The sequence below is a fragment of the Embiotoca jacksoni genome, unplaced genomic scaffold, assembly GCF_022577435.1.
Source record: "Embiotoca jacksoni isolate LCO1_2020_lvr unplaced genomic scaffold, fEmbJac1.0.p SCAF_7, whole genome shotgun sequence".
NCBI classification, from domain to species: Eukaryota; Metazoa; Chordata; class Actinopteri; family Embiotocidae; genus Embiotoca; species Embiotoca jacksoni.
Genome location: NW_027185425.1, coordinates 9,233,924 through 9,259,115, shown reverse-complemented (window position 1 = coordinate 9,259,115; position 25,192 = coordinate 9,233,924). Strand labels below are relative to the sequence as shown.

The following is a 25,192-nucleotide window of genomic DNA, read 5'->3' as shown; positions in this document are numbered from 1 at the left end:
CTTTTAAGTCTAAGCTTTGCCAGTGAGCCAGCATATAGTAGTGGCAGTATTGTAAAACTAGTTACATGAAGTCCATCCATTTTAATTGGTAATATGTGGGTTTTTTTTTTCCTGCTAAATGATGTACACTGTCTGATGTGGAAAGGGGCTAACAGAATGATCTCAATAAAACCTACAATCTCCATTTTGACTGTCTTTGCAGGCTTCAGTTTTACCACAAACCAGATGTTATCTCCCTCCTCACCGTCTCTGCAAACACTGTCAAGATGTCTCCCTCTGTGATGCACCCTTCAAATCGGAGTGTGTTTTCATGTTTGTTCGGTTGGCAGTCATCACAGTTTATACTGCCACACACGGTGAAGAAGAGCTGACCTCAGAAGAAGACACAGATGTGACTCTTCCCTGGGAGAAGGCTTTATCAGAACAGGCCTCCCACCCTCATTCGTCCTCTGGTTCCTGAGTAGCAAGGACACACGGACCAAATCTGGGTATACTATATCTTACTGATATTTTCTATTTGTTTGTTTTTGGAGTACATTCTCTCAGTTTAAGTGATATGATTTTTTTTTTGTGTGTGTGTGTGTGTGTGTGTGTGTGTGTGTGTGCGCCATCAAGCCAGTAGAGGATTTCAAGTATCATCACAGAGTAAATTAAAAAAAAAAAAACATTCAAGCCACTGTTATGGAGAAGGCTTACCAGCTAAACCTAAGTTATTTGCTGAACAGCAAAATGTTATCAGAAACTGATTCCTAAGCATATCCAGTGGTGCATGATGTTGTGTGCAGTGCAGGAGCACAGCAGCAGGTCAGAGATGGTACAGATGGAGGCAACAGCTGTCTGAGCCAAGAAAGTGGTCATGTGATCTCTCCCTCTGACTTGAGGAAGATCCCTCTGCCAGAGGCCTATCAACGTTTCCCTCCTCCACAAATCCATAAACATCCGCACCATAAGTTTCCCTCTGGAAAGCTACATGGATGTACTCCAAGATCATCTCACTCAACTCAGTTTTTTTTTTTCTTTTATAATTTCCCTTTCCGTGTTGTCAAGCACCAGCAGCCTCACAGATGTATTTTTGGAGCTCTCCCTCCAAAAGCGTAGCCTTCAGTGAGAGCCGGGGCTTCTGTTTGAGGCCCGTCAAAATTAATGTTCTTGGTTTTGTGGAGACGTATCCGTGCGGCTGCCGGGGAGGCTCTGGGATGAGGTTTGTCCTTTGAGGTGGGGTTGGATGGATCTGACACGGCCCTGACCCGAGCCCGGAAAAGATCGGCGGGCTGTGTGAAGAGCAGCAGACGAATATGTGCTGCAGCTCCTGGTAACAGATGGGCCAATGAAACACGAGGAGTCTGGTCTGTGGCTGTTTGATTGATAAATTCTGGCTCGGCTCTCTCTGGGTTTTTGTACTTTTGTTGGATTTAGGATGCGAGCAGATGACTGTGGGCTACTCCTCCACCCAATGTGTACGTAGCTGCATGCGGTTTCATGGGCACAGGACTGTTCACAAGCAAAATCTATCTAAGCCAGACACACAAACAGCCACCTCCCTCTGTACAGATAGCTTGTCACAGGCAAGGCAAGGGCAACCCTAAGTGGTGCTCCAATCTATATCACCACCACCACATCCATCACTACTTCACTTCAAAATCGCTGTGACAAACTGCCCCAGAAGCCAGCATTATTTCTGGCTGTACAGCGCTGCTGCTGCTGCTGCTGCTGCTTCTGCTGCATATTTGAATACCGACAGTCATTTAGAGGTTTGCAAGATAAGGGAAAACCTTCGGAGCAAGAGCCATTTCCATTTCCACCCCTCTCAAACGGTTAGGGATGAAGCCAGGTAATATTTAGAGACTCTTGCAAGGATTTGGGAAGGAGAAAAAAAAAAAAGGAAATTTAATCAGCAGCTGAAGCTTTTCAATCCATTTCTGTGAAAACATGTTGAGAAGTCGGTTTTCCGCCACTACCAATTACTTTGAGCTGCTTTTTCATCTTGAATAATGAGGCAGCCACAATGTTTAGTGAACATAAACAAAGACGGGTATTCGCTCATTATCCTGAGCTGTAACCTATTAAACAAAACAAGTAGACTTCAAGTTTCTCTATTGAATGAGTCAATAATTTAGTGCTGCGCTGCCATAAGGTTGAGGGACACACTAAAAACAGATTAAAAAAAAAGACAACAGTCAAAACTGATGCTCTGGAGTTGAGGCCGAGCTGTCCTGGTTTTTAGTCCTTTTAGTCTCTCTGGGTGAAGCTCCAAAAAAATCTGGATCATACATTGTTTCATGCAACTCAGTAGTTGTATAATTAAATTATTGAATTAAAGAATAAATTTGTAAGGCTGTCGTAACCTCGCACAATGTTTTTGCAGGCTGTGTAGGAATGGAGCACCCCTTTATGATCAGGTTTGGTAGAGGTTTTAAATTGATCTCCACTGGGTTCCACAGTAAAGAAACCAATTTCACGCAGTTTTTAATGAATAACGAATGAGGCTCAAAATGTGCATGTAATAAAACAAATAAAAATGTGGAAAAAGAGTTTTACCAAATTCTGACAGATTTTATTTTGTCTCATAAATAACACTGAACAAGCATCGTACAGTGATAAATAACAATATTTATACACTGTAAAATTCTCTGTATTACAAAATACAGTATATGTGTAATGCACTTGATACAGAAGGGGAAGTATTGCATTTCATAGCACCGAACACAACCCTTAACTTGACCCTTTAAGTTACCGTCCTTCTCCATAACAGTTGAGGTGTGCAGTTACATCCCAGATTCAGGTCTTGTGTTGGTGTCCATGAAATATACTTCCCTTAGGAATCAGTTGTTGCATAACTATATCTAAGTTAAGTAGAGCCCACCTGGGAAGAACCAAAGCCTTTAAGTGTAAAACTGCTCATTTTTCCCCACAATCTCTAGTTTTTAAAGTCCCAGTTGAGACACTAAAGTAGAATGAAGCGTGTCCGCGGTGGCCGATCAAGTTTCATGTGTTTGATTTTTGCATTAAACATGGTAGGACGTCCACTTCCTTTCCACTTGCGAGCAGAGCAGCTTCTTACGTCACACTTTGTTTGTGGAGAGTCTCTTGTCAGTTCACACTTACAACATGTAAACAGAGAAAAATGATTTCCGTGCCTTTAAAAAAAAAAAGTGAGTAGGTGAGAATAGTGAGATTTTTTTTTTTTTTTTTTTTTTTGAGAACTCTAGCAGCCATGAATCACTCATCTCTCGCTACGTAAACTTTCAATGTTCAGGTCTGATGTTGAAGATGTTCATGTGACGGTAGTGAGAAGTCGATCACGATATGTAATCAACCGTTTTAGGGACTCTCCAAACAAAGTGCTCCAGAGGTGAGCAAGCTGTTCTGATCACAGATGTCGGTGTGTCTCGTGACACGTCTTTCACATCTAGGCAACGCAGAAATGTCCGTCAGAGGCAGCGGGAGGTCAAAGGCAGGTTGAAGACTGTAACACAAACCTGGGAAACGGTGATACTCAATCTTACAGAGAAATATAGATCGACTAACAGCAAATGCAGGTTTTTTTTTGTTTTTTTTTCTCCACTTCTAAAAGGTTTACAAACAGATCTTTTAACACTGGAACTGAATAATTTCCAACACTTGGCTAAACATCTTACTGGTATATTTTTTTGCTTTTCACTGTCAAACATTATTGCTAAATTCAAACAGGAAGGGGCCCTTAAACCAACAATCAGCATGAAAATAACTACAGCCTGTCAGAGGACCGACAGCATGGAATGTGTTTGGACGAACGTTGATTCTGGCTTTAAGAAGAAACAATTAGTACCAAAATGAAAGTGAAAAACAAAAAGTTGTGCCAGCATTAGAAAACAGGCTTTTGTGAACAATTACAGATGGATATTTCATAAAAGGAGCCCTTATTATTCCTCAACCAGACTTTGTCTGAGGAGCAGCATCACAATAAATGTAAAAAGAAAAAGTAGTATCACATTCATCACTTAAGTGTCCATGTTGTGTTTGATTGTCAGCTTCTGAGACACATCCGGTTCCACTTTTGATCAACCAAAACCCCTTCCTAGTTCATCTGTATGAAAATAATGCTTTTCTGTGGTGGTGGACTGTGCAAAGGAATCTACAGCATGACAGCTTTGTTGTTGTATACTAGAGCTCAAACACAAAAACTGTTCACAGGTGATCATCACCACCAATAAAGTCAAAAATAAATTCTCATGTAGCCTCAACTCAGGTGGGGCCAATGTCATAACATCTGATAAGCTTTATCAAATTATGGCACGTCAAAAATAAAAGCCTCTTTATCTCGACTCGTGTTCTCTTCCATAATGCAAGTAAAACCTAAAAAAAAACACAGACTTAGGTTTGTTTTATTTTGTATTTCTGATTAGTTTGGTTTCAGCACTGAAATATGACATTCATGCGATTTCGTCACCGATCCTTGATGTATTGCACTAAATTGTCAAAACTACCATATTAAACAAAAACTATGCACTAATTCCTAATGGATAATCCCACTCCCAAATACATTAAAAAAAAAAAAAAAAAAAAAAAAAAAGTAAAAGAAAAGCTAATGTAAAATCAAATGAAAATTCATTATTAACATTTACAGGAATATTTGACATCTCAGTTTAACGTGGGAATTGTTCTGTTGCAGGACACGTGGCTCTGCTACCAAGGAGATGATCACACTGCACTTTCTCTAAACTTCCTGGCAGAAACGTTCCTGAGTTTCCTGCTGTGAAACCTGCTCTCCTCCCCAGCTGCTCTTTACCAAAACTGCACAAGCGCTAAAATGATCTCCGGGGCGGGCGAGGCCAATTCAGCTGATGTGGTCATAAGCCGGGAGAAATCACACAGCCAGAGAGGCCTGTAATGCTCACTGAGAGCATCTCCCCCTTTCACCATAATCCAAAAATAAGACACTTAAAAATGAACAGGACTAAGAAGCCAAATCATTCAAAAGATATCAATAATGCCCTTGTTATTCATATTGTAAGTGAGCATTGGATGAAGACAAACAAAAACCCTGAAATAAAAACAAAAACAGTATGAAATAAAGGTGCATAGGTTGGCATTCGTTTGACACTGAAATGGAAAATCAATTCCTTGGTTCTCTAGAAAGCTCCAGATTGCACATTCATGATGATAGCGGGCTGTCACTGCCTCGCTATGCTTTTGAAGACTCACTCGCGACGCCACCTCTGATATTTCTAAACATCAGAATTTCATTGACATCTCCTGTAACAGAGAAGATGTTAAGAAGTACCTCCATAAAAATAAAGATTAAAAAAAACTCCCAATATGATGTACCGCGTAACGTTTTTTCATCCGCACCCGTTTTCCTCAAAAGGTGCATGGTCCCACGCTTCTTTTTAACACCGTACCGACTAAAGGCGCAGGGTTGTTGTTGTTTTTTTTTTCCCTTCACATGGGCGGTCAGTGTATGATGTCATGACGAAAACTACACACTACGCCACCAGCATGGTTCGGACACTGTCTGAACTCGGCGGGTTCCCTTTAAGTTATGCGGGTCTTACAATTCAGTGAGCCAGTAGTGAGCGCTACGTCACATGCAGCGACCCGAGGTCACACCACGTTGATGCAGTTTCCACTGCCCGCTGTAGCCCTCTTGCTGCAGTAGGTGAAGCCGCTGTGATTGGTGGAGGAGCCGTTCATGTGCGATGACTTCAGCTCCATCTGGCAGGCGGCGATGGCTGCGTTGAGCTCTACCTGAGCCCGATGCACGACGTAGAACATCAGGCCGATGCTGATGATGATCTGTAGAACAGCACAGTACAAGAAGTGATGCCATTGTTTAAAAAAAAAAAAGAAGAAGAAGAAAAACAACAACAACAACAACGTTTTGTTTATTAATGTACTGTATGTGGTGATGAGCCTGTAGGTCTGGTAATTACCCGTGGTCTACTGAACTGCGTTATACTCTAAAAGGTGGAAATGTATAACGGGATGAGGACAAAAAAAAAAGTATAAAACCTGCATATATGCAAAACTTCCATTACGAGAGAAACTTCGGCTGGGTGATACGAGACGAAATCAAACATCATTGGACTTTTGACAAAGACCCCAATATTAATATTCCATCAATATTGTCGGGCTGGCTAGTGGTACTTTCACAAACCATTCACACGATGAGATTTCTGATAAATAATCATCAGTAGTTTGGATATAATGACTGGATAAAGGAAAATAATAGAACAGCAAGAAAAGTCTGATAACTTCAGTTAAATTATATCAATTAATGCAGCCTTTAAAACCAGGAAAAGACAACATTCGTACCATATCACGATATTAAAATATCTGAATTCTAAGACGATATCTGATCTCCCGATTTCAATACGAGACGAATTTATTCATTTATACATTCAAACAGACTTGATCAATAAAAACAAGTAACATCAAAATCAAGACAAGCTAACACAAATCACACGAAAGCATTAAGTACAGGTTAAAGCGGATAGGCCGGTGAAAATGAATAGGTTTTTAAACGGATTTTGAACGTTGGTAAAGTGGTTGACGACCTAATTTGAAGAGGAATGTTGCTCCAGAGTTTCGGAGCTGCAACAGAGAAGGACCAGTCGGACCGGGTCGCCAAGTGACCTTTGACCTCCGACCTTTATGAACTTGTCAAATGTTTGACGCAGAGGCGTCCCCTGATCCCTCTGAGGAGTAAATGAAGCTCAACAGGTGTTTAGGATGTGGGGACAGTTTGAAATGACCTCTGGGTGAGCTGAACTGAATTGTGGGCGTGTCTCCCATGTCTATGTAAGGCTAAGCACTCATGCCCATACATTTATATAACAAAAAGAGTAAAGGTGAGGGGAGGGGGAGGAGGAAAGGGGGGGGGGGGGGCAACTGTCTTAGCTTTCGCACTAGAATACAGTATGATAGGCTCGGTAGACATAAAACCTAAAATAAAAGAGGAAAAAAAACAACAACACTCATCCATAATTTTGAGGGTGTCGTCCAACAACATTTCACTTTACTTTCAACAGCAAAAGAGTGGAGCTTCAAGCGCGACCTCGACAAGCGTTGTTCTCAGAAAAGAAGAACGGGTGTGTCGCCGCTTGTCTCTGTGTGCTCGATATCTTTATCGCTGCAATCATGACAAGTCAGAATGTAAAAGATGTTATAAGAACCCTGAAACAAGACGCTCAACCGGCATTTCTCAGAACCAGACAGTCTACTTTTTCTTCTGCGTTTGTGCTGGAGACCGTCCATAGAAAGTATGTTTTTCCTGTCGCTGTATCAGCGCTCTGGTGGACCAGTGAATCTGGTATAGGGTTAGTGATGGAAAGATTCTTTTATATGATGGAAAGATTCTTTTGTTTTTTTTTTCCTTTTTATGTACATGTTATGTTATACTTTGTATAAACAGGAGGGATATGATGGGAAGGAAAGATTTGTCTCTTCCTCTTGTTTGCATTGTGGCGCCGGAAAGTCTTGTCGAGCAGGCTCCGAAGAGTTTCCTTTGTTTTCCAACAGTTATCATTTTAAAATGTTGACGAGGTTCAGAAACGTTTTTTTGAATTTTGATACAAATTTGGACAAAAGTTGTAAAAAAAAAGAAATTCAAAAAAAAAAAAAAAAAAAGATCACAACAAATAAAAATAGGAGACCTCGGTTATTTCAGGACTACTGAAGGTACTATGACCATCTGCTCACCTGCAGGCTGAATACGAAGTAGCCGCTGACGCTCTGCTCAGCGATGACGTCCTCCATGGTGCGAAGCGTGGTGCCCAGGTAGGAGTTGAGAAGCTGTGTGGGCAACAGACCCACAGACGAGGCCACCAGGTAGTTTGGCAAGGACACATCTGTGATCTAGAAATGAGAGCAGTTACAAGAAACATGTTTTAGACTTTGATAAAACGTCAACGATTAAAGTACACTGTAAAAAAAAAAAAAAAAATTTGTATCACCACATTTTTAATTTTATTTGGAAAATAATAACACGTCTTTCAATGAACAAACCAATATTAATCCGCCATCATACATTCATATGCAGGATGAGATTAAGGGATTAACATCGTTTTGTGCATTGGTAGTTTATCTGAAACTATTGCATCTGCCTGTGGAACTGCTCCCTCTTCTCGTGCCATTTAAGTTTAGCCGTCAACAACTGTGGAGTTATACCAATAACATTTTAGAGCTAAAATCATGATTTTCAAAGGATTAAGCTCAAGCTAAATGACAGAAGGGGTGTCTTATAGTGCTGACCGATATTTATCGTCACAATATGAACATGCACTGCTGGAGACTGCCTGACGCGATGAATAAGCAGAGTCATTTGATCTACTGGCACCATGCATTCACACTGAGTGTGTGAACTTCTGACCTATGTTTAACAGGCTGGGCATTCATGTGCAGTTTGTTCAAGAGCAGCACGTTTAGAGCCATTTATTTCTTCATCTTTACTCAGTGGGCACATATTACTCAATATTTGTGGTCTATGTTGGCAGTGTACCTCTTAAAGCAGAAAATACGAGGAACTCTGTAGTTAATATGAACAGTTTTAATGTTACTTGCAGTTTCGCAAAAGAACACATTATTATAAATTCAGTCAGTTCCTGTATTAAACCAGAGGCCTTCAATTTGACCTATCTTCCAACACAGCAGCACAAAACTGTGAAATCATTGTTGTGGTCAACCAGAGTATTGCCCCACACATGGCCGTCCAGTGCAGAAACACTGTTTGGAGTCCTGCTCAAATGAATTCACACAATTGCCCAAGTGATTCACACGTCCTCAACTCATCGGCTGTGTCACAAACATTTTCCGAGTAACTTTACTGATTCAAAAAAAACTGCACAAAAACAGGATCTTACTTTTGAAGAACGGTTTCTATAAATTCCTTTATTTTGGGGCACGATGATAACAAAATCTGTAAGGTCCTGGTTGCGCTGATAAACAAATTCAGAGTACAATCTGGTGTAACGTCCTGGTCAGTATCTCATTTCATATCTTGGCAAAACCACCTAAATATAAACAAGTGTCTTTGATGCTGTCACCCTCGATCCCTTGATTAAGTGATGACATAAACTGATGTGCGTGCGCGTGTGTGTGTTGGCTGTGTGTGGACGTGACATTGGCACTGTGTGCACTGTGACGACACTGTGGCTGATAGTGGTGTGTCAGGGGGTGTGGTGTGCTGTTGCAAGACGCTGCCTGTGCCAAAGCATTATCAGGCATTAAAAACATGTATGCTCAACCCAGTCCAAGTGTCTCCTCGCAGTGACAAATCCTAAACCCTCCCCTGTTATCGCACTGCACGATGATAATAGCCTAGATTACACTTCGTAGAACACGGACGCTATCAAAACCTGGTTAATCAAGCCAATGTTGTCGTCCGGCCCGAAGTTTCGCGGAGCATCCCCCCCCCCCCCTTTTTTTCCTGTACAGTCAGTCAGTAACAGGCCATTCTCCTTGTAAGATTAGCACTGATGTGTCCACACCACGTGTCAGCACAATCAAACTGCCTACGGACGATCTCTGAGACTTGCGAGAGCCGCAGAAGAAAAAGGAATGCAGTCTCTTTCTCTCAGCCATCATCCCTGAGTTGTGAAGCACAAGTCCTCTGAAGTCTCTTCCCACCCGGGCATCCAGCGTGCAGCTGTCTTCTGTACGAAGGGCGAGTCATTGGTATTTTTATAACCGTGCAGAGAATTCCCACTGAACCTCCTACTTGCTTCTGCAAACCTGCGTATCAACATAATCTGCAAATTCAAGTGAAAAAAAAAAACACACTTGACCTGATTTATTCAGAGCAGCAGCAACGCAGGTCTGCCTTTGTGCTCGTAAACAAAACAGTAAGTAGGCTTTCTTGACTGTGTACATTTTAGGATTGTCATTGTGATTCTGTTTCCCTTTTTATCTGGATGCACACAGGGTTCATCCTTTGTAATGAAGGATGAAGCACAGGGCGTAATTAATGGTGGCACAAAAAATATTTGCTTGTAGTTAGGGTCCAATAAATCACATGACAAATTCCCTATTTAATCAGCTCATTATGACAGCAGAGGAACAGAGCCGGGCTAGTGAGCAGCTGTAATAAAATACACATGGAGCGCTGAATAGGTCCACTTCGTCCTCAAAGGATTCACAAATATTTTTCCTGTGCTGTCCCATTGTTTTGCTAACTGCTGCAGTCTCTGTGTAGTTTTAGGTTACACTCTATAATGTAGCTCCATCTACTTCAGCAGAAAGAAGCGGGGGGCACAGTGAAATGTAGCCTCACCCACAGAAAGTGCTTACCAAGGGCAGAGCAGACACATAATTCCTCCGTGAGCAAGTATGCTCCTGGAAGTAGCCACCCACGGCCAGTTTCACTTTTTATTATCGAGAGGAAGATTGAACAGATACAATATCAGCTCGGCTTAGTAATGAGCTTCCATGAGATGTGTTTACAAGGTGTACAGTGAGGGTCTGAGCTGGGTTTGAAACCCCTCTGGAGTGGGCGGTTAAAATGTTGCAGTGAAGGAAGGTGGAGAGGGGGATTCAGCTTATTAGCCTGCTTCTGGGAGGGATGGCTTAACTCCCTGGTGAAGACTCCACCCTGACATTCACTTCTCCAACTGGAACAAGTGTTTCACACTGTGGTCTGTGTAATGAGTCTAAAGCACCGGTCTTCAAATCAGTAGATGGCAATTTACCCGGCAGGTCAAAGGAACTCTCAAGAGGAATAAAGGTTGGAGACCCCCCGATCTAAATCCTGATCTTCCTCCGGTTTCTTCCGGTGTTAATATTGATTCCGCTATTATTTTTCGAACAAATGAAACCGCTAAACAGCAATAAGAAATGGTTATTTGTTTTCTGTCAATAGTGTTCTTTCTTCTCTCTCTCTCTCCACTCTCCCCTCACCCCAACTGGTGGAGGCAGATTGATTGGAGTGGTCCTCCATTATCATTCATTTGTTTTTCTAGCCTCATATCAAATGTAAACCTAACATTCACTCTCTTTTATTGCTGGTTTTGGTATCCACTAAGTCTTGAGTGGTGTATCTGGCTTTTTAGCTGTCTAATGCACCACCACGTTCGCCAGCTGGTTGCTGAATGTGTCTTTTTCCCATTTGGTGAACTAGAGTCAACCAAAACAGTAAAGCTGCCGGTCGAACAGATTCAGGTTATAATTCTTAGTGACTCCTTCCATCTTGTCACTTAATACAACGTTATTATACAAATATCAACTATAACCACTTCAACACAAATGCCAGTTAACTGCATTGAAATACAAACACCAGACAAAATGATGCCTCAGGTGCGAGTCTTTGAAGGAGTATTAGCCGACTCAACAAACTGTTGAACAAAACACTACGTGGTATGTTAGTAAATCTGCGAGCCTAAAATATGCCAAAGGGAACAATCTCAAAAGTCACGACAATGAGTCAAACACAGACAAATTTTCAAAGACAAACAGCTGGCATGAGCTCAAACTAACCAGCGGAAAAATGACAAATGCAAACTGGCGTACAACAAAATATGACCCACTTTCAGTACTGCTTTAGCTGCTTCAAAGTTCCTTGCTTTGTTTGCTGCTTTCCCCTGTACATAATAATCCACAGCATGCAAAAAAATATGTAAATATGTAAAAGGCTTTCAATTAGCTCGCCTTCTAATTTGACCTTGACAAACCGATTGTGGGAGGCCAATAATACCAGTGGCCGTGACAGCAGTTGACCGACACAGTACAATGTCTGTCCTTTTGACTTTGGCACCTCATTTTCACCTCTGCAGAGTGGAACAGTAAGTGCAATGTTGTGACTGCTGTTGAAGCTTCACCAGTGATCCTGTCATGAGATTAGAGGGACACTTCAACCTTCGGACACAGAGCTATGTCCCAACTATGGAGCTTAAATTATGAACCAATGAAAAATAGAAGCCATGTAAGTCAGTCAGGCAAAAGAAATCCATCTGCTCGGTTCGTAGTGAATGTCCTGCTCAACAAAGTCTGTGGCCAAGTAAACTGCTGGTCAGAGTGTGGAAATAATAAACAGGAATAATGTCTTTATCTTGACAGATTCTCTTATACTTAACTTTAATTTAAAACGGTAACTCCAGAGGACCATCACAACAGCCTGTAGAAAAACGGCTTTCTTTAACCTTCAGTTTCAAACATACGTAGATCTGTCATTGCAACAATTAAAGAACACACTTCAGCGTCATCCTTCATTAAAATTAATTTGCAAATTGATTTACACAGATTTTAAGGAGCTCCTCAGCTCTCAACACCTATTTATGGTATTTTGGTTCATGCCAGAATCTCTGTCAGCTCACGACTCGGCTCTAATGTCACAGCCCAAGCATTTGAATTTGAGATGTCTCTCAAATTCCAACTTACCGGTCAATGTACAAGTGCAGCACAAACTTTTACTGCCTGCAGTGATTCTTGCAACAACAACTCAGCTGATTATTGGAATGATCTAATGTCCCTGCGACCAAATGACTATTTTCAGTTATCGAAAGGTATAAAGGTCATTTAAACAGTAGTTGTACAGATACATTGCTGTGATACTGATCTCCAAGTTAACCTCAGACTTTCTGTCACTGCTAGGACAATACTTACATTTTATCCTGAATCTAAATATGTCAACAAGACATGGAGTAACTTAAGTCTGCAGCCAAAAATAACACAAGTTCAACTTCTTTTCTCTCTTCTACAGTAAAATGCAGCCCAACACCCTAATGGTTAAAATATCAAAGTCAAGATCTAGATTAAGCAATTCAGTAAAAAAAAAAAAAAAAAAAAAAAAAAATCTGCAATGCATCTGCAGTGCAATCCAATAGAGTCTGGCAAAAATACTACATTTGTCAAACATTTTATGTCTAATCATCTGAAAATGTTGGAAAATTCTCCAGCTTCAATATGCCTCTGATACACTTTGAGATTTGAATGAGGTTCACAAAGTGGTTTACAAAAGTGGTTATGAAAAACACCTCAAATAGCCATCTCCTAAACGGAGAAATGCCTAATTAAACCAGTCACCCCAGAAAACCTACTGGTTGTGCACCATACAATTACTGTGCTTGTGAAATGCACTTACGTCATCTTCTTTTTGCTTCTCCTGCCTCAGGCCCGTGCATCAACTCCTTCATGCTGTAAGCTATAAATGCCTTTCAAGCTCCCCACCTCGCATCCACTTTTGCACATTTGTGCTGCTGTTGGTTTCTGCCTTCGACAATATTTAGATTCTCGTCTTGACAGATATTTTTGCACAGACGCAGAACATTAGAAACTGCTGAAGTCTTAAACCCAATCTTTGAATACCGCATGTTAATGACTGCATTTTTAATCGTGCTGCTTTCTGGCATGTTGATAGTTTTATGATGTGCATTCAGCTTTGGAAATGAAGGTTCAATTAAAACTTAACTGGAATCAACACATTGATCTTCTTTTCATCCCTAAACACATTTCTATGATTGTTATACAGTATTTTAGTAATTTGAAAGCAATGCATTGCCTGAGATTCAAATTTTGTATTGTATGCCTTTTTGCACATAGATTTTAATAAACCATAAATACCTACACAGTGATTATGACCCTCAAATCAATTAAGACAGACAATCATCAGGTCACACTGTTTGTATATGATGTATATAAATACGTTGCACACAATAACAAATTATAACTCTGTAGTAACATGCTTATACATTAAAATATGCAGCAGGCACATACAGTTTTCTATTGTCCAAAAGCTAAAACTCTTTTACAGTTAGCGCTACCTCAGTACTTTAAAGTAACAAATATCTTATCCTATTTCTCTCAGGCTAATGTTAGCAATTATGCAATACGTAAAAGAAAAATTCCTAAAAGAAATATTCCATGTGAAGATGCGACACTGGTGATGCCGTTCCAGCTCCATATGAAAGATACTGCATAACCTCGTGTAACTGAATAAAGTGTTAAGAGGCTTCTTTTGTTTGCATCAGTTTGGTTTGTTCTAGTTCAGAGGTCGATGCCTGAGTGTCTACAAGTTCACAATTACCCTCAAGTTGTATAATTGTTAAAATTGGCATAATATTTCTAATGTTGAGTGACCTCCCAGCTGATATCCCACAATACAGTGACAGACCCCATGAGGCTTTTGACCATTTGGAGGTACCAATGAGTTGACTGAGAAAGGTAATCAGCAGGTATAAATTATTCAGGCAATGTATGAAGGTCAAGGGCCTCGGGTTAAGTGTCGGAGGGCAGCTGAAAGCAATATGCTGACGCTGCTTAGCTCTATAATGTAGGTCACACGGTGTCTGTTGCCTTGACCAGTGACTTCAAATTCACCTTTGAGAAAAATGTCTATAGCTTAGCCAATGTAACATCACCAGATGTTTAGAAAAATATCACCCCAAATGTGAAATGCTGAAATATGTCTCAAAGTGAGATATCGCAGCACTCCGTCTGTCTACACAAAAGAACGAGTTTCCTTTCTCGGGGGTCTGGCAAATGGAATGGAAACTTTCATTTCCGCTATTAAGACTGTGGTCTGCCTTCAATATTGAAGTAGCAGGACAACTACGATGCTCGATGCCTAAAATCCACGACAACTAAAATGTTACTGTCTGTTCCTGACTGGTTTCAGGCTAGTTATGATTTCCCCGAGAGTCAGTTGGCAATAAGAATATAACTTCCTTGTAAAATCCTTGCTGAGCCCTCCTCTAGGAGGGTAATGAGCTCCGCTCCTGGCTGGCTCACCGCTGGGACCTTTCTACTAAAACTCAGTGGACTTTACAAGACAGTCCGATGTCCTCGATAAAAGAAAATCTGGTAATATTGTTTCATACTCACCGAGAAAACTGCATTTTGGAGCCCAAAGGGTATGGGGGTGAGTCTCGCTAAGGCCACAATTTTGAGTCCACTTCCTCCTTCCACCACTCGTATGACAGCGCTGAGCTGTTCACTGTTCCCAACTTTGTTCAGCACCCAGTCAGTCAACAGTCGTTTGCACACCAGGTGCGCCACAAAGGTCCCAATTAAAACCCCCACCATAACCAGTCCCATGCCGAGCACGAAGCCGTAGAGGTAGCCAGCTGCCACATTAAGAACAATATATCCCCATCCACATGGAAAAGACACAACGATCAAACCGACTATAAACAGCATGGCTCCGACGAAGCTGTCCAAGCTCTCCACCCAAAGCAGGAGGTCTTTGAGGTACTGGCGCACCAGGGCGACCGAGGAGAAGCACACGGCGGTCAGGATGCACGCCAGCAGGGCACTCTTGAAGCAAAAGGTGGTAATACAGCACGGGTGTCTGAACTCTCCACCGCTGGTGAAGGTCGTCCCCCCTGCGTCGCCGACAACCTGAGGGTCGCCGTCCGCCTTCCCGAGGCCAACTCCTCTCTCGTCGAAAGCGCTGCATATGAGGATGTCAATTTTGTCACACTCCTCCGTGGCGGTCCTCTGAAGCCAGCGATTCAGCTGAATCTGTGTCTTGCCCACTGCGTGCTTCACAAGCTTGGAGAAAAGCTGCACGGACGTGGTCCCTGACATTGACATGTTGGCCCTCACAAAAAAAAAAAAAAAAGCTCTGGGGGACCAGCAGCAGGGCTCAGGTCAGCTGTTCGACCTGGAGACAGCTGTGATGTTAAGAGGTTTCCAGACAGCCTTTTAAATCCAGCGCAAGTCCATGTCGGACAGCGTTGATTGTTTTGAGCTCCGACAAGAGACAGGTACTCCTGATACTTTTAAGCAGATGTCTTCAGCAGCGGCAACCCCATCTCCCGTTGCAGTGAGACATAAAGACAAAACGAGTCACTCTCCCTGGCCATTACACGAACTGTCCGACGTGTCGAGAGTTTATCTCGGGTACACCAGCTGGGCACCGAGCCAGTCCGGGGATCTGAACGTGCCCGTCGTGTAGCCGCTGTCCCTCGCCATATTCGTAGCTGTCATCACCTCAGGACGAGGTTTGAGTCGAAGGGATTGGAGGGAGCTGACAGGACAGGACAAGACAGGACAGGAGAGAGAGGACGGGACCGAGAAAACAAGAGGAGAAGCTGCTGTGTTTTTCAGTGACTCCCTCAAAGTGTTCCCGTCCAGCTAACACACGGAGCACGCGAGGCTAACTTACTCCCGTCGTTAGCTAACTTAGCTGCGTGGATATAAAGTCCAACGTTGCATTTCAGACGCTAAAACCACCGCAAGCTTGGCCTTTCGGCTCCGCTTTCTGCCCGGACACCGGAGCGACAAAACCGGGACGCGAGAGTCGAGTGCGAAAAAAAAAAGAAGAAGCCAGTCGTCGCTGTTTCTCTCCGGGTCAGGGTGTTTGTTGTTCCCCTCGTCGCCCTCCTGGTGGACGCTGTCGTCGCTGCTCGTGCTGTTCACGCGAGCTCTGTTTGTGTCCCAGAATGCCAAGTAACCCCAGCCCACGTGACCAACCCGTTTGGCATTCTAAACCAATCGGAACGCTCCCGAGTGTCATCGCGAGGTTTCGTAGGATTTCACGACAAGCTGTGTTTGTTTTTGATCAATTTACCTCGGATGGTTCTTTGCTTGCTGGCCCGACGTGCTGCCACATAAGCAAAAATTAACAAATACGACCATACAGTGATCCAGTTTTTTTTTTTTTTTACTATTTTGCTTTAAAGCAATACAAGATAAGTTTATATTTTATAGTAAATTTTAACAAGGAAATTCAAAGTGCAAATAAATTATGATGGAGTCGTCATATTGATGAAAGAAGTGGCCCTTGTACATCCAACATTGACTCAAGAAAAAGTACTCTAACATCCAAGGGTACAAATAGTCCAGCATAGATTCCAAATTTGTTTTCAAGTAAAAGTAGCCTACATAAATACTATCATTTAATACGCTACTTAAAGGAAAAAGTACTCAGTATTATTTAATCAGTATTATATTATCATAAACACTATTATTATTATTATTATTATTATTATTATTAATGCATTCAAAGTCACTTGTCGAGGTGAAGCTCATTCTAAGGACTTTCCATACTGCTGGTTGGTTACACTTATATATCATAAAAAGTTAAGCCGATTGTAGCTATTTATTGATTAAATGATTTAATGTTGTGATTAAACAAGTAACTTAAGTTGTAAGATATGTATAGTGTAGTCAAAAGCTAAATTTAAAATCAGTATACTGTGTAAAGTAGCATTGGGGCACATCAAAATTGTAGTCTGAGTAGTTTTTCAGTAAATCCACTTGGGTACTTTCCACTATATTATAAAGAAAATGTGCTTGTAAACTATGCTGCTGATGATGATGATGATCTGTGCATGTAAAAGTCTTGCATTCAAAATTTTAGGCCAAGTAAAACCTCATAAGTATTAAAACATGTAGGATATTAGTAAAAGTAAACATTATGCAGAATATCTCCTTTCAGACAGATCTATTTTTCCATAATTGTTGATACTGGATTGTTACTGCAACAAATTAACTTGTAAGTAACATTGTGGTTAAATCAGAGATCATGTTAACTGCATTTTGCTACTGATAGGTTGCTTCTTGCATCTATATTTATAGGCTGCTGCTGCTGTGTCAAGTCTGAAATCTCTAGCTGTCAAATGAATTAGTAAAAATAAATATCCCTCATAAAATGTAGTAAATAAGAAATATACTGTAGCTCAAATAAAGAATAAGTACCTCAGAACTTTAGAAAACCTAATAGTACTTTGGTAAATGTATAACAGGCCAACTCTGAAAATGAGCTGTGTGCAAATCACTTATATGGAAGTCATATCAAACTCACAAAACCAGATTTGCACATTTGTAATTAAAGGATATTTAACATTTAACATAGTGTAGGCAACAGCAATTACTATTTCTGTTGGAGTTTGTATACATATTCCCCTATATTATCCTGTATTTCTGAGTGTACAGCATTATATATACCCTGAAGGGAATCATCATGCTTGGCATGCTCACCATAAATTCATAATGAGGGGAATGAAGCAGACTGTATGTGCATTCATGCATCCATCACTGTTCATCGCCTGGGTCTCCCAGCTGTTGTTCAGGACAGCCTTTGTAGTCCTCAAAAAACTTTGCATTACCTCCACTGGTATCTCAACTGGTAAGCTTTCCAATTGTAGACTTGGTCTACTGATCACATGAAAAGCTTTTGACTTCAAAATGCTAGGTTTTGCTGTAATGTGACGTTTGTGTGCTGTCAAAACCCTCCACTAGATGGAACAGTTGCACAGTTTTACAACCAGCCTGAGATGCTTGGAAGGTTTAGGCTTCTCACAACAGAATTAAAGTGTTCTGATGGATAATTATTATTCTTTACCAATCTGACAAAACAAATTAATTGTCAGATTTAGCTGAGTGACATGAACATCTATTATAGCATAAATCATTTTTTGGGGGCTAATAATAAGCCCGGTTTGTCAAGACATTTTTGTTGATTAATCTTTATAAACGTTTCCCCACATGTATCCTCCAAATTGCTGCGGTTGCAATAAACGTAGTTTTAAATGTTGGTATGTTGTGGACTTTAATTTTGGAATAAGTCAGGCACTAAAATTAAGTGACTAACTAAAATCCTGATCTTTATTGTCATCTGACAGGAAAATAATTCTTACAGAGAACAAATTCAAAAGTAGTCGACTGAGCAAACCTTAAGAAACAGGCCAGGAAAATATTTCACTTAAAAAAAAAATGCCATGTGATTGAGATCACTTAAAAAAAACAACTATACCCTGGGGGGCTCTTAGGGAAATAGAGAGAACATTATAAACCAATTGTTTTGTTCAAGCTGAATTGACCTTTTGTCTGGCCTTTGTACCTTTTACAAAAAGTTCGCTATTTATAGCATTCCTCAGGCTTTTTGTGCTGCTCATGTGGCTGTATGGCTACAATAAACATAAGCTATGTTTTCTGAATGTCTTTTACAAAAAAAAAAAAATGTAGTCGAGCTAGTGAAAGTTTATTATTAGTTTGTGCACCACGATTTTAAAGTGCAAAACAAAATGTACATGATTTGACTTTGCGAGCACAGTGGTATAAAGACAGAGGGAGCCAGCACACTACAGGAAGTGTTGATATTTATCTTGTCAAAATAAAAGCTCACATCATTCAGAGTTATTCATAATTATGTGTCGCCGTGATTAGGTTTATTGCAAAGAACTGCCTCAAAATGATCCGCAGAATAGTCATATTTGGGTTTTGAACGTGTGGACCGAAATGATACCAGAAAATGTCAGGTGTTTTTCATCACTCTGTAAAGCGAAGGGTTAAATTATGACACTTTGCTTCGGAAATCGTCTCTCGTTCAGTCTCACTTCACAGCCGCACGGAGTGGATTTTTTTTTTCTTTTAGTGACAGAGATCTGATAAGAGGTTCAAGCGGACACATTTCTCTGCACTTTACACCTGAAGCTAAATTGTGGATGATGGATTGTTCAGAGGAGGTTCAATCTGTGTCCGAGGAGATCATCGCTCAAATGGAGCTTAAAAAAGGAATGTCCATTTTCATTGATGTAAGTATACATCTTTCAATCCTCATTTAGAGCAAAGCTTCAGACTTAGGTATCAACACTCCTTTTGGCGTATTTGCCTAACTGCTAAACTTAAGTATAATGTAGGATTTTAATTTATTTTTCAATTAGCCTACCATTTTATTCGGCCATAGCAGAAAGACATTAAACAAAAACTACATGCTCTACCGATAAAACCTTTTTTTGATTACAGCTGAAGAAATCATGTTAACTAAGTTGAAATTATTGCAAGCTATCCTTGGAAGTTGTGGCCCCCCTTCGTTATTATCGCTCCTTTTCTTGTGAAGGGTAGGGTTCCTTGCTTCATTGAACACATTAATTTGACATGGCTGACCTTTACTTTAGCTATTTGGTGTAAGGATTTCAAAGGCCAGCTATCCATCAATGTGTCTATGTTCAAGACCAAACACTAAGTTCATTAATTAACTAAAATCTATTTGGTGTGATTGAAATCAGGCTTTTGCTAGTGTTTAATGAAAAAAATAGATAACATTCAGAACTTTTTAATCTAAAAAGATAATCACACGTTGATTTATCAAAGGATATGTTTTCTTGAAATACCAACCACATATAATGAGACTGTCGGAATCTTGATAGCTCACTCACGCATGATGACAATTGCAATATCAAAATCTTCGTAGGCCAGTGCATGCATATGGACTAATCATCATCAAGTGTGTCTCTCTCAGGAGTTTTACCTCTGCTCTTTCATGCGCTGCCTTCTGCCTCTTATGTATCCACCTTCTAATTATATTCCCCTCATTCCTCCACGCTTTCATTCACTTGTAACGTCTTAACCTTAAATCTGTGAGTTTCTTTCAGTGATTATAGGAATACAGGGGAGCATGCAAACAGAGGAGCAAAGAGTTATTAACGGTGGAAACGGCATCCACCAGACTAAATGGCTCACTGGTGTCAAACAGGTGCTCTCTCTTCTGGTGCTGAGTGACAGGGAATGAAACCATCGCTTGTTTTCAGAGGCGAGTTAGTCAACAGGGTGTTGCTTCTGCTGTTTGTTGACATATTCTGCACACTGAGCTTTAGTGCCAGTGTGTTGTGTGTCATTAAAGCACACAAACTTGCCCTAAGCAGTCATCTCATCCTCGAACAGTTTGTGCTTTTATTCTACTGATGCTGTGTGGTGCTGGACTCCCATACCAATACCTTTAGTGTAATAAAGTATGAACTATCAGGGTTTTTTTTTTTAAATTTTTGGTTTAATTCATTTGTTTCATTAATTGAAGATGAAAGACTGATTAGGATGAGCTGAGGTTTGAAATAAGATGAGACCCAGTCGTTCATCTAAATAATGGGTTAAAAGCTGATAGCATGAGTTTTCCCATCAGCCCAAAGATGATTTTAAATAATGTATATTGTCACAGGTGCATGAGTTAATAAGAGCTGAAAGAGCACTAACCTTAATTTTAGAGAGCAGATGTGATTAGAGCTGCAAATGATTGTCACTGATTGTCCAGTTGTTGTTTTTTTTGATAATTGAATAAAGTCTAAATATTTTATTCAAAAAAACATGTCCTATCACAAATTTTTAGAACACAAGGTGGTACCTTTTTCTTTTTCCCAACCAACAGTCTATTACATTTATTATAATTTAAGAGCGAAAAAGCAACAAATCTACATATTTGAGTAGGTGGAAACATCAAATGTCTGCTTGAGAATACGGAATGAATACAGAACTGATGACTGATTGTTTTAACTTTGCAATTAACAATATTTTCTATTACATATTTATTCCTCATTTTGTTGTTGTGCACAGTGGTCTTGAGGAGGTATTGAATTAAACTGACTGATTAGATAAATGGTGGTGGATGAGAGACAGAGACGGAGGAACAGGGTTTAAATGTGAGTTTTAAGCAGCACGAGAGGGAACAAAGACTGATTAGCAGGAAAGAAAAGAAAATTATGTAAATCAGACCACAGGACAGACAGCCAAGAGCTTGAAGATGGTGGCTGGGTATTTTCTATTAGTATTTTTACCTGTTTGTAGCTACGGGCTGCAGTTCTTATAGCTGGGAAAATCCACAAATAAAAGGACTATTCCCAGTTTTAATTTAAAGTTTTGATCTTGCCCATATTACTTATATTGTAGATATAGATTTATCTTATAATGCTGCCTGTTTAGATTCTTCTTCATGAGTAAAAATATGACAAGAAGAAAGTGGGCAATGCTATTTTAAGGTGGGTGGTTTGAGCCTTTTAAAGCTGATGTGGTCATTGCCACTCTGCCTTTCATCTCCTCTGGACTCTGGGACAGCGCCATCAATAATTTAATGACACACTTGCAAGTGTGATCAATGACCCCCACACTTGTGCACACACACACACACACACACACACACACTTATTTTAACTTTGATGATGGGTGACCTCTCTCGATATCCCTCTTTTTCTCCTTTCTCATTACAGATTTTACGGAGGGCCGATAAAAACGGTAAATATTGCACCATCCGACTCATTTAAGAGTCTCGCACAAACACACTCTGATCTGTCTGGGACATTACTACAATCCCTGTTTCTCATGTGTGAAAACAGATGTTTCTCAATGAAATTCTGATCATGACTTGCTGCTGATACTCTTTCAGTTTCCATGGAAACAGGAAGCTGATCATGCCCACTGAGGTTCAGTATCAGAGCATTAATGAAGGGAAACATCAAAAATGTTTACTATTTGTGGATGCTTTTATCATGTTAGTCCATGCTAAATGATTTTGAGGTGCTTAACTGGAGGTTCAAAGAAAATTCTGGATCTACTTTACAAGCACTGTCTTGTGTAATATCATCATCTCATGCAGGAAAAGCATTCCAAAAATATATAGTTTTTAATCATATTAAATAGGGACAGCAAACACCAAAGCACAAAGGCAGGCAATACAAAGAGAAGACGTGAAATAGCGCTGTAAATCTCAAGCTTTTATGCCACACAGGCCATTTTCATTTATTTAGCCTTTTTTTTTTTTTTTCAAATTTAATGTCTGCAGTAAATCAAACTATCACAAGCAGCTGGTTAGGTTAGCTTAGCATAAAGACTGAATAAAAGAGTAACAAAAGGAGACAATGCAACAAAATACAAACACAAATGCAGAGTACGCAATAGATGTTAACAAATGGACAGCTGTAGTAGTGGAAAGATGCCTCAATCAATCACTATGTGACCCACATTATACGTTCAAGCAAGTTTTCTTTTCCAAAGATATTTAAACAGCTCTGATTAATTTTTTTTTTTTTTTTTAAATAACAGTCAAAATCAAACATTTGATCAGTTTTATCAATTTTATGAATCAGAATTGTCCACATGGCATGACATGACATGCTCTAAATAGCCGTCCCACGCTGTGAATGATTTGAGGCCTTGACAAGAGACATCATCCCACATATTTATTTACTGCTGCACAAACAGCTGCATTTATGTCAAGCCTGTTTCAAGCTTTTTTTCTGAGCTCATTGACAGTGAGTCATCGCATGTATGCTCGATTTATGTGTATGTGTGTGTGTGTTTCTTCACTCCCACCATCTATAGCAACATGACAGCCATACCGAGCATCAAATCCAGTCAGAGCAAGACAGCAGTCAGAAGTTAAAGATCAGCCACCTCATGTCACAAACAGAAAGACACCACTGCAGGCAGAGCTGTGTGAAAAACAAGTTGTCAGTGGTGTGCTGTCTTCATTTTGCCAGAAGATATTTAGAGCTCCTCGTTTTGATATTCTGCTTATTTTCAACTCATGAATATTTTATAAAGCTTTTGTTCTTTTTATAATTGCAGAGACTCAAAGCATAAAAGTGACTGATTGTTTGAGATTACTTGAAGTTAGTCCAATGTAACAAATGCTGATGACCCTTAGCGTTCACAGCGTTGTTAACCAAATGTTCAAAAAAAATGTTCCCCTGCAGTTTTTTTGTCATGTTTTGTTGCTGTTTTGTCTTCATGAAAGGGAATTATATGTGCACAGTCGATACAACTTTTGCAAATGAAGCCCCTACATTTTATAAAATGCTTATCTAAACTATCTAAAGTCACCTTTTTTATTAGCACCGGACTGAAATTCTTCATTCATGTTATTTTATCAATTTTACCAGAATGATGAAGAATGAAAACTGTATTCCTGACCAACTTCAAATGTTTTTGCTTCCATGATACATTTAATTACATTTCGTATGTCTGACTAATGCAGAAACAAACCTTAAACAAATGTGATTCATATAAAGAACGTTTAGAAAAAAGCTTTTCTGATACTGTACTGAGAAGATTTGTGCTTTATCCCCAGATGACGGAAAGCTGTCGTTTGATGAGTTCAAATCCTACTTCTCTGATGGAGTCCTGACAGCTGAGGAATTGAAGGAGCTCTTCCACACAATCGATACCCACAACACAGAGTAAGTCGATTAATTGATTTATTTTCTCACAATTATATTATACATGGAGGACGGGTCGAGATAAGGGTGATGGAAGAGAAGTAAGTGGTGAGATTTATACCAGCGCGTGCTTTATGTAAATAATGAAACTGTGGTGGTTGCTTCATGTTTGAGTAATCAGATTACTTATGTTCCAGGCTAACATTACCATGTGATCCACGTGTGCATAAATCATAATCGGGATACGGACAATACTATGGGTATGCAGGTGTGACCTCTGCTCCTGTCATGCAGTTAGTGAGTCGGAAGGTTTGACAAAACAAAGCCCATAATGAGAAACTGATCTCCACCCCGAAAATCATTGTACCGTCATTGGTGTTACTATAAAAAGTAATTTGCAGTTTTCACCTGGAATGACAGCTGTCACAATCACACCACTGTGCTCCATCAAAAAACTGAAGGCACATGTGTGTGAGTGACCGTCTCAGTTTCAGTTATATAACAGAGCAGCAGAGAAAAATACAAGCAAAGCATTGTGTTGCACCTGTTTTAGTGCTATTTAACAGATCACATTTCTCACTTTGGTGTTTTGTTAATGGTGTGGTTGGCAAGTATCTGTCTAAATCCTGTCCAGACATACCTGCTACAAAACATTAACACTGACATCCTCTCGGTTTGTACGTCCAAACACTGCAAAGAAAGTTGTATAATTAGGGATTATTATGTCCCACATTATATTTGTTAAACAGGAGAGAAATGCAGTCATTTAAAAAAAATCACAGAGTCTTAGGTTTTGTAAATTCAACTCATTGTGATTTTCTAAGAGCTGGAACAAATGGATACAGAATATAATGACACTCTAACAAAGTGGAACAATGATTTTTTTTTTTTTTTTTCATCTATAAAGCAAAGTAAGGGGATAAAAAAAGTGTGGTCTGTATGTTAAGGAAGCTGAGATCAGAGTGAGGTTTAGGTTAAAGGAGGGGTAAGGCATTTCATTATTGAAGGTCAAGGTGAGGTTCAAGAGAAATTACGGACTTGGTGTAATTTCTTATGTGAAAAAAATAATGAAATTGTATTTCCAGAGACGTGGATGTTTTGCTATCAAGTACAATTTCCTTTCAAATCATCCTCAACCTCAACATTCAGGCTTTGTGGCTGGTGTAATAGAAGCACGATGGTGGTCGTCATCTGTGTCACCTGAGGCAAACAGGTTGATTATTTTAACAGTGTTTAGTGAGCATCCTCACTATGATGTTCATTAAAATGTTTACTTAAGGAGGTGTGCCAATCGTGTTACCTCCTTCATTGGTTTAATTAAACAGTGTTTTGCAATCAGAGAATAAAACACTCAG

General features: G+C 40.0%; 2 protein-coding genes across 2 annotated transcripts in view; one reads left to right on the top strand and one right to left on the bottom strand.

Moving 5' to 3' along the window:
- Positions 1-2,543: 2,543 nt before the first annotated feature.
- Positions 2,544-16,352, bottom strand: tmem64 (transmembrane protein 64). Its single transcript, XM_069176657.1, has 3 exons — positions 14,791-16,352; positions 7,681-7,836; positions 2,544-5,775 (listed from the first exon to the last, which is right to left on the bottom strand). The coding sequence occupies exons 1-3, from the start codon at positions 15,499-15,501 to the stop codon at positions 5,584-5,586; spliced, it is 1,059 nt and encodes a 352-aa protein (XP_069032758.1). The 5' UTR covers positions 15,502-16,352; the 3' UTR covers positions 2,544-5,583.
- Positions 16,353-19,187: 2,835 nt separating this feature from the next.
- The window catches only part of necab1 (N-terminal EF-hand calcium binding protein 1), a 29,669-nt gene continuing 23,664 nt past the window's right edge, over positions 19,188-25,192 (top strand). Inside the window, exons 1-3 of the mRNA XM_069176593.1 lie at positions 19,188-19,448; positions 21,891-21,915; positions 23,750-23,858. Of these exons, the coding sequence (XP_069032694.1) occupies positions 19,359-19,448; positions 21,891-21,915; positions 23,750-23,858 (224 nt within the window). The 5' untranslated portion in view covers positions 19,188-19,358. The remainder of the gene's footprint in view (positions 19,449-21,890; positions 21,916-23,749; positions 23,859-25,192) is intronic.

What these genes read in the sequence shown, in the direction of transcription:
- tmem64 (XM_069176657.1), bottom strand. Translation starts at nt 15,501, where the DNA reads ATGTCAATGTCAGGGACCACGTCCGTGCAGCTTTTCTCCAAGCTTGTG. An exon ending in TCCAAAATGCAGTTTTCTCG is followed by an intron (nt 7,837 to 14,790) that starts GTGAGTATGAAA and finishes TCTCATTTCTAG; the next exon opens with ATCACAGATGTGTCCTTGCC. An exon ending in ACTTCGTATTCAGCCTGCAG is followed by an intron (nt 5,776 to 7,680) that starts GTGAGCAGATGG and finishes GCTGTTCTACAG; the next exon opens with ATCATCATCAGCATCGGCCT.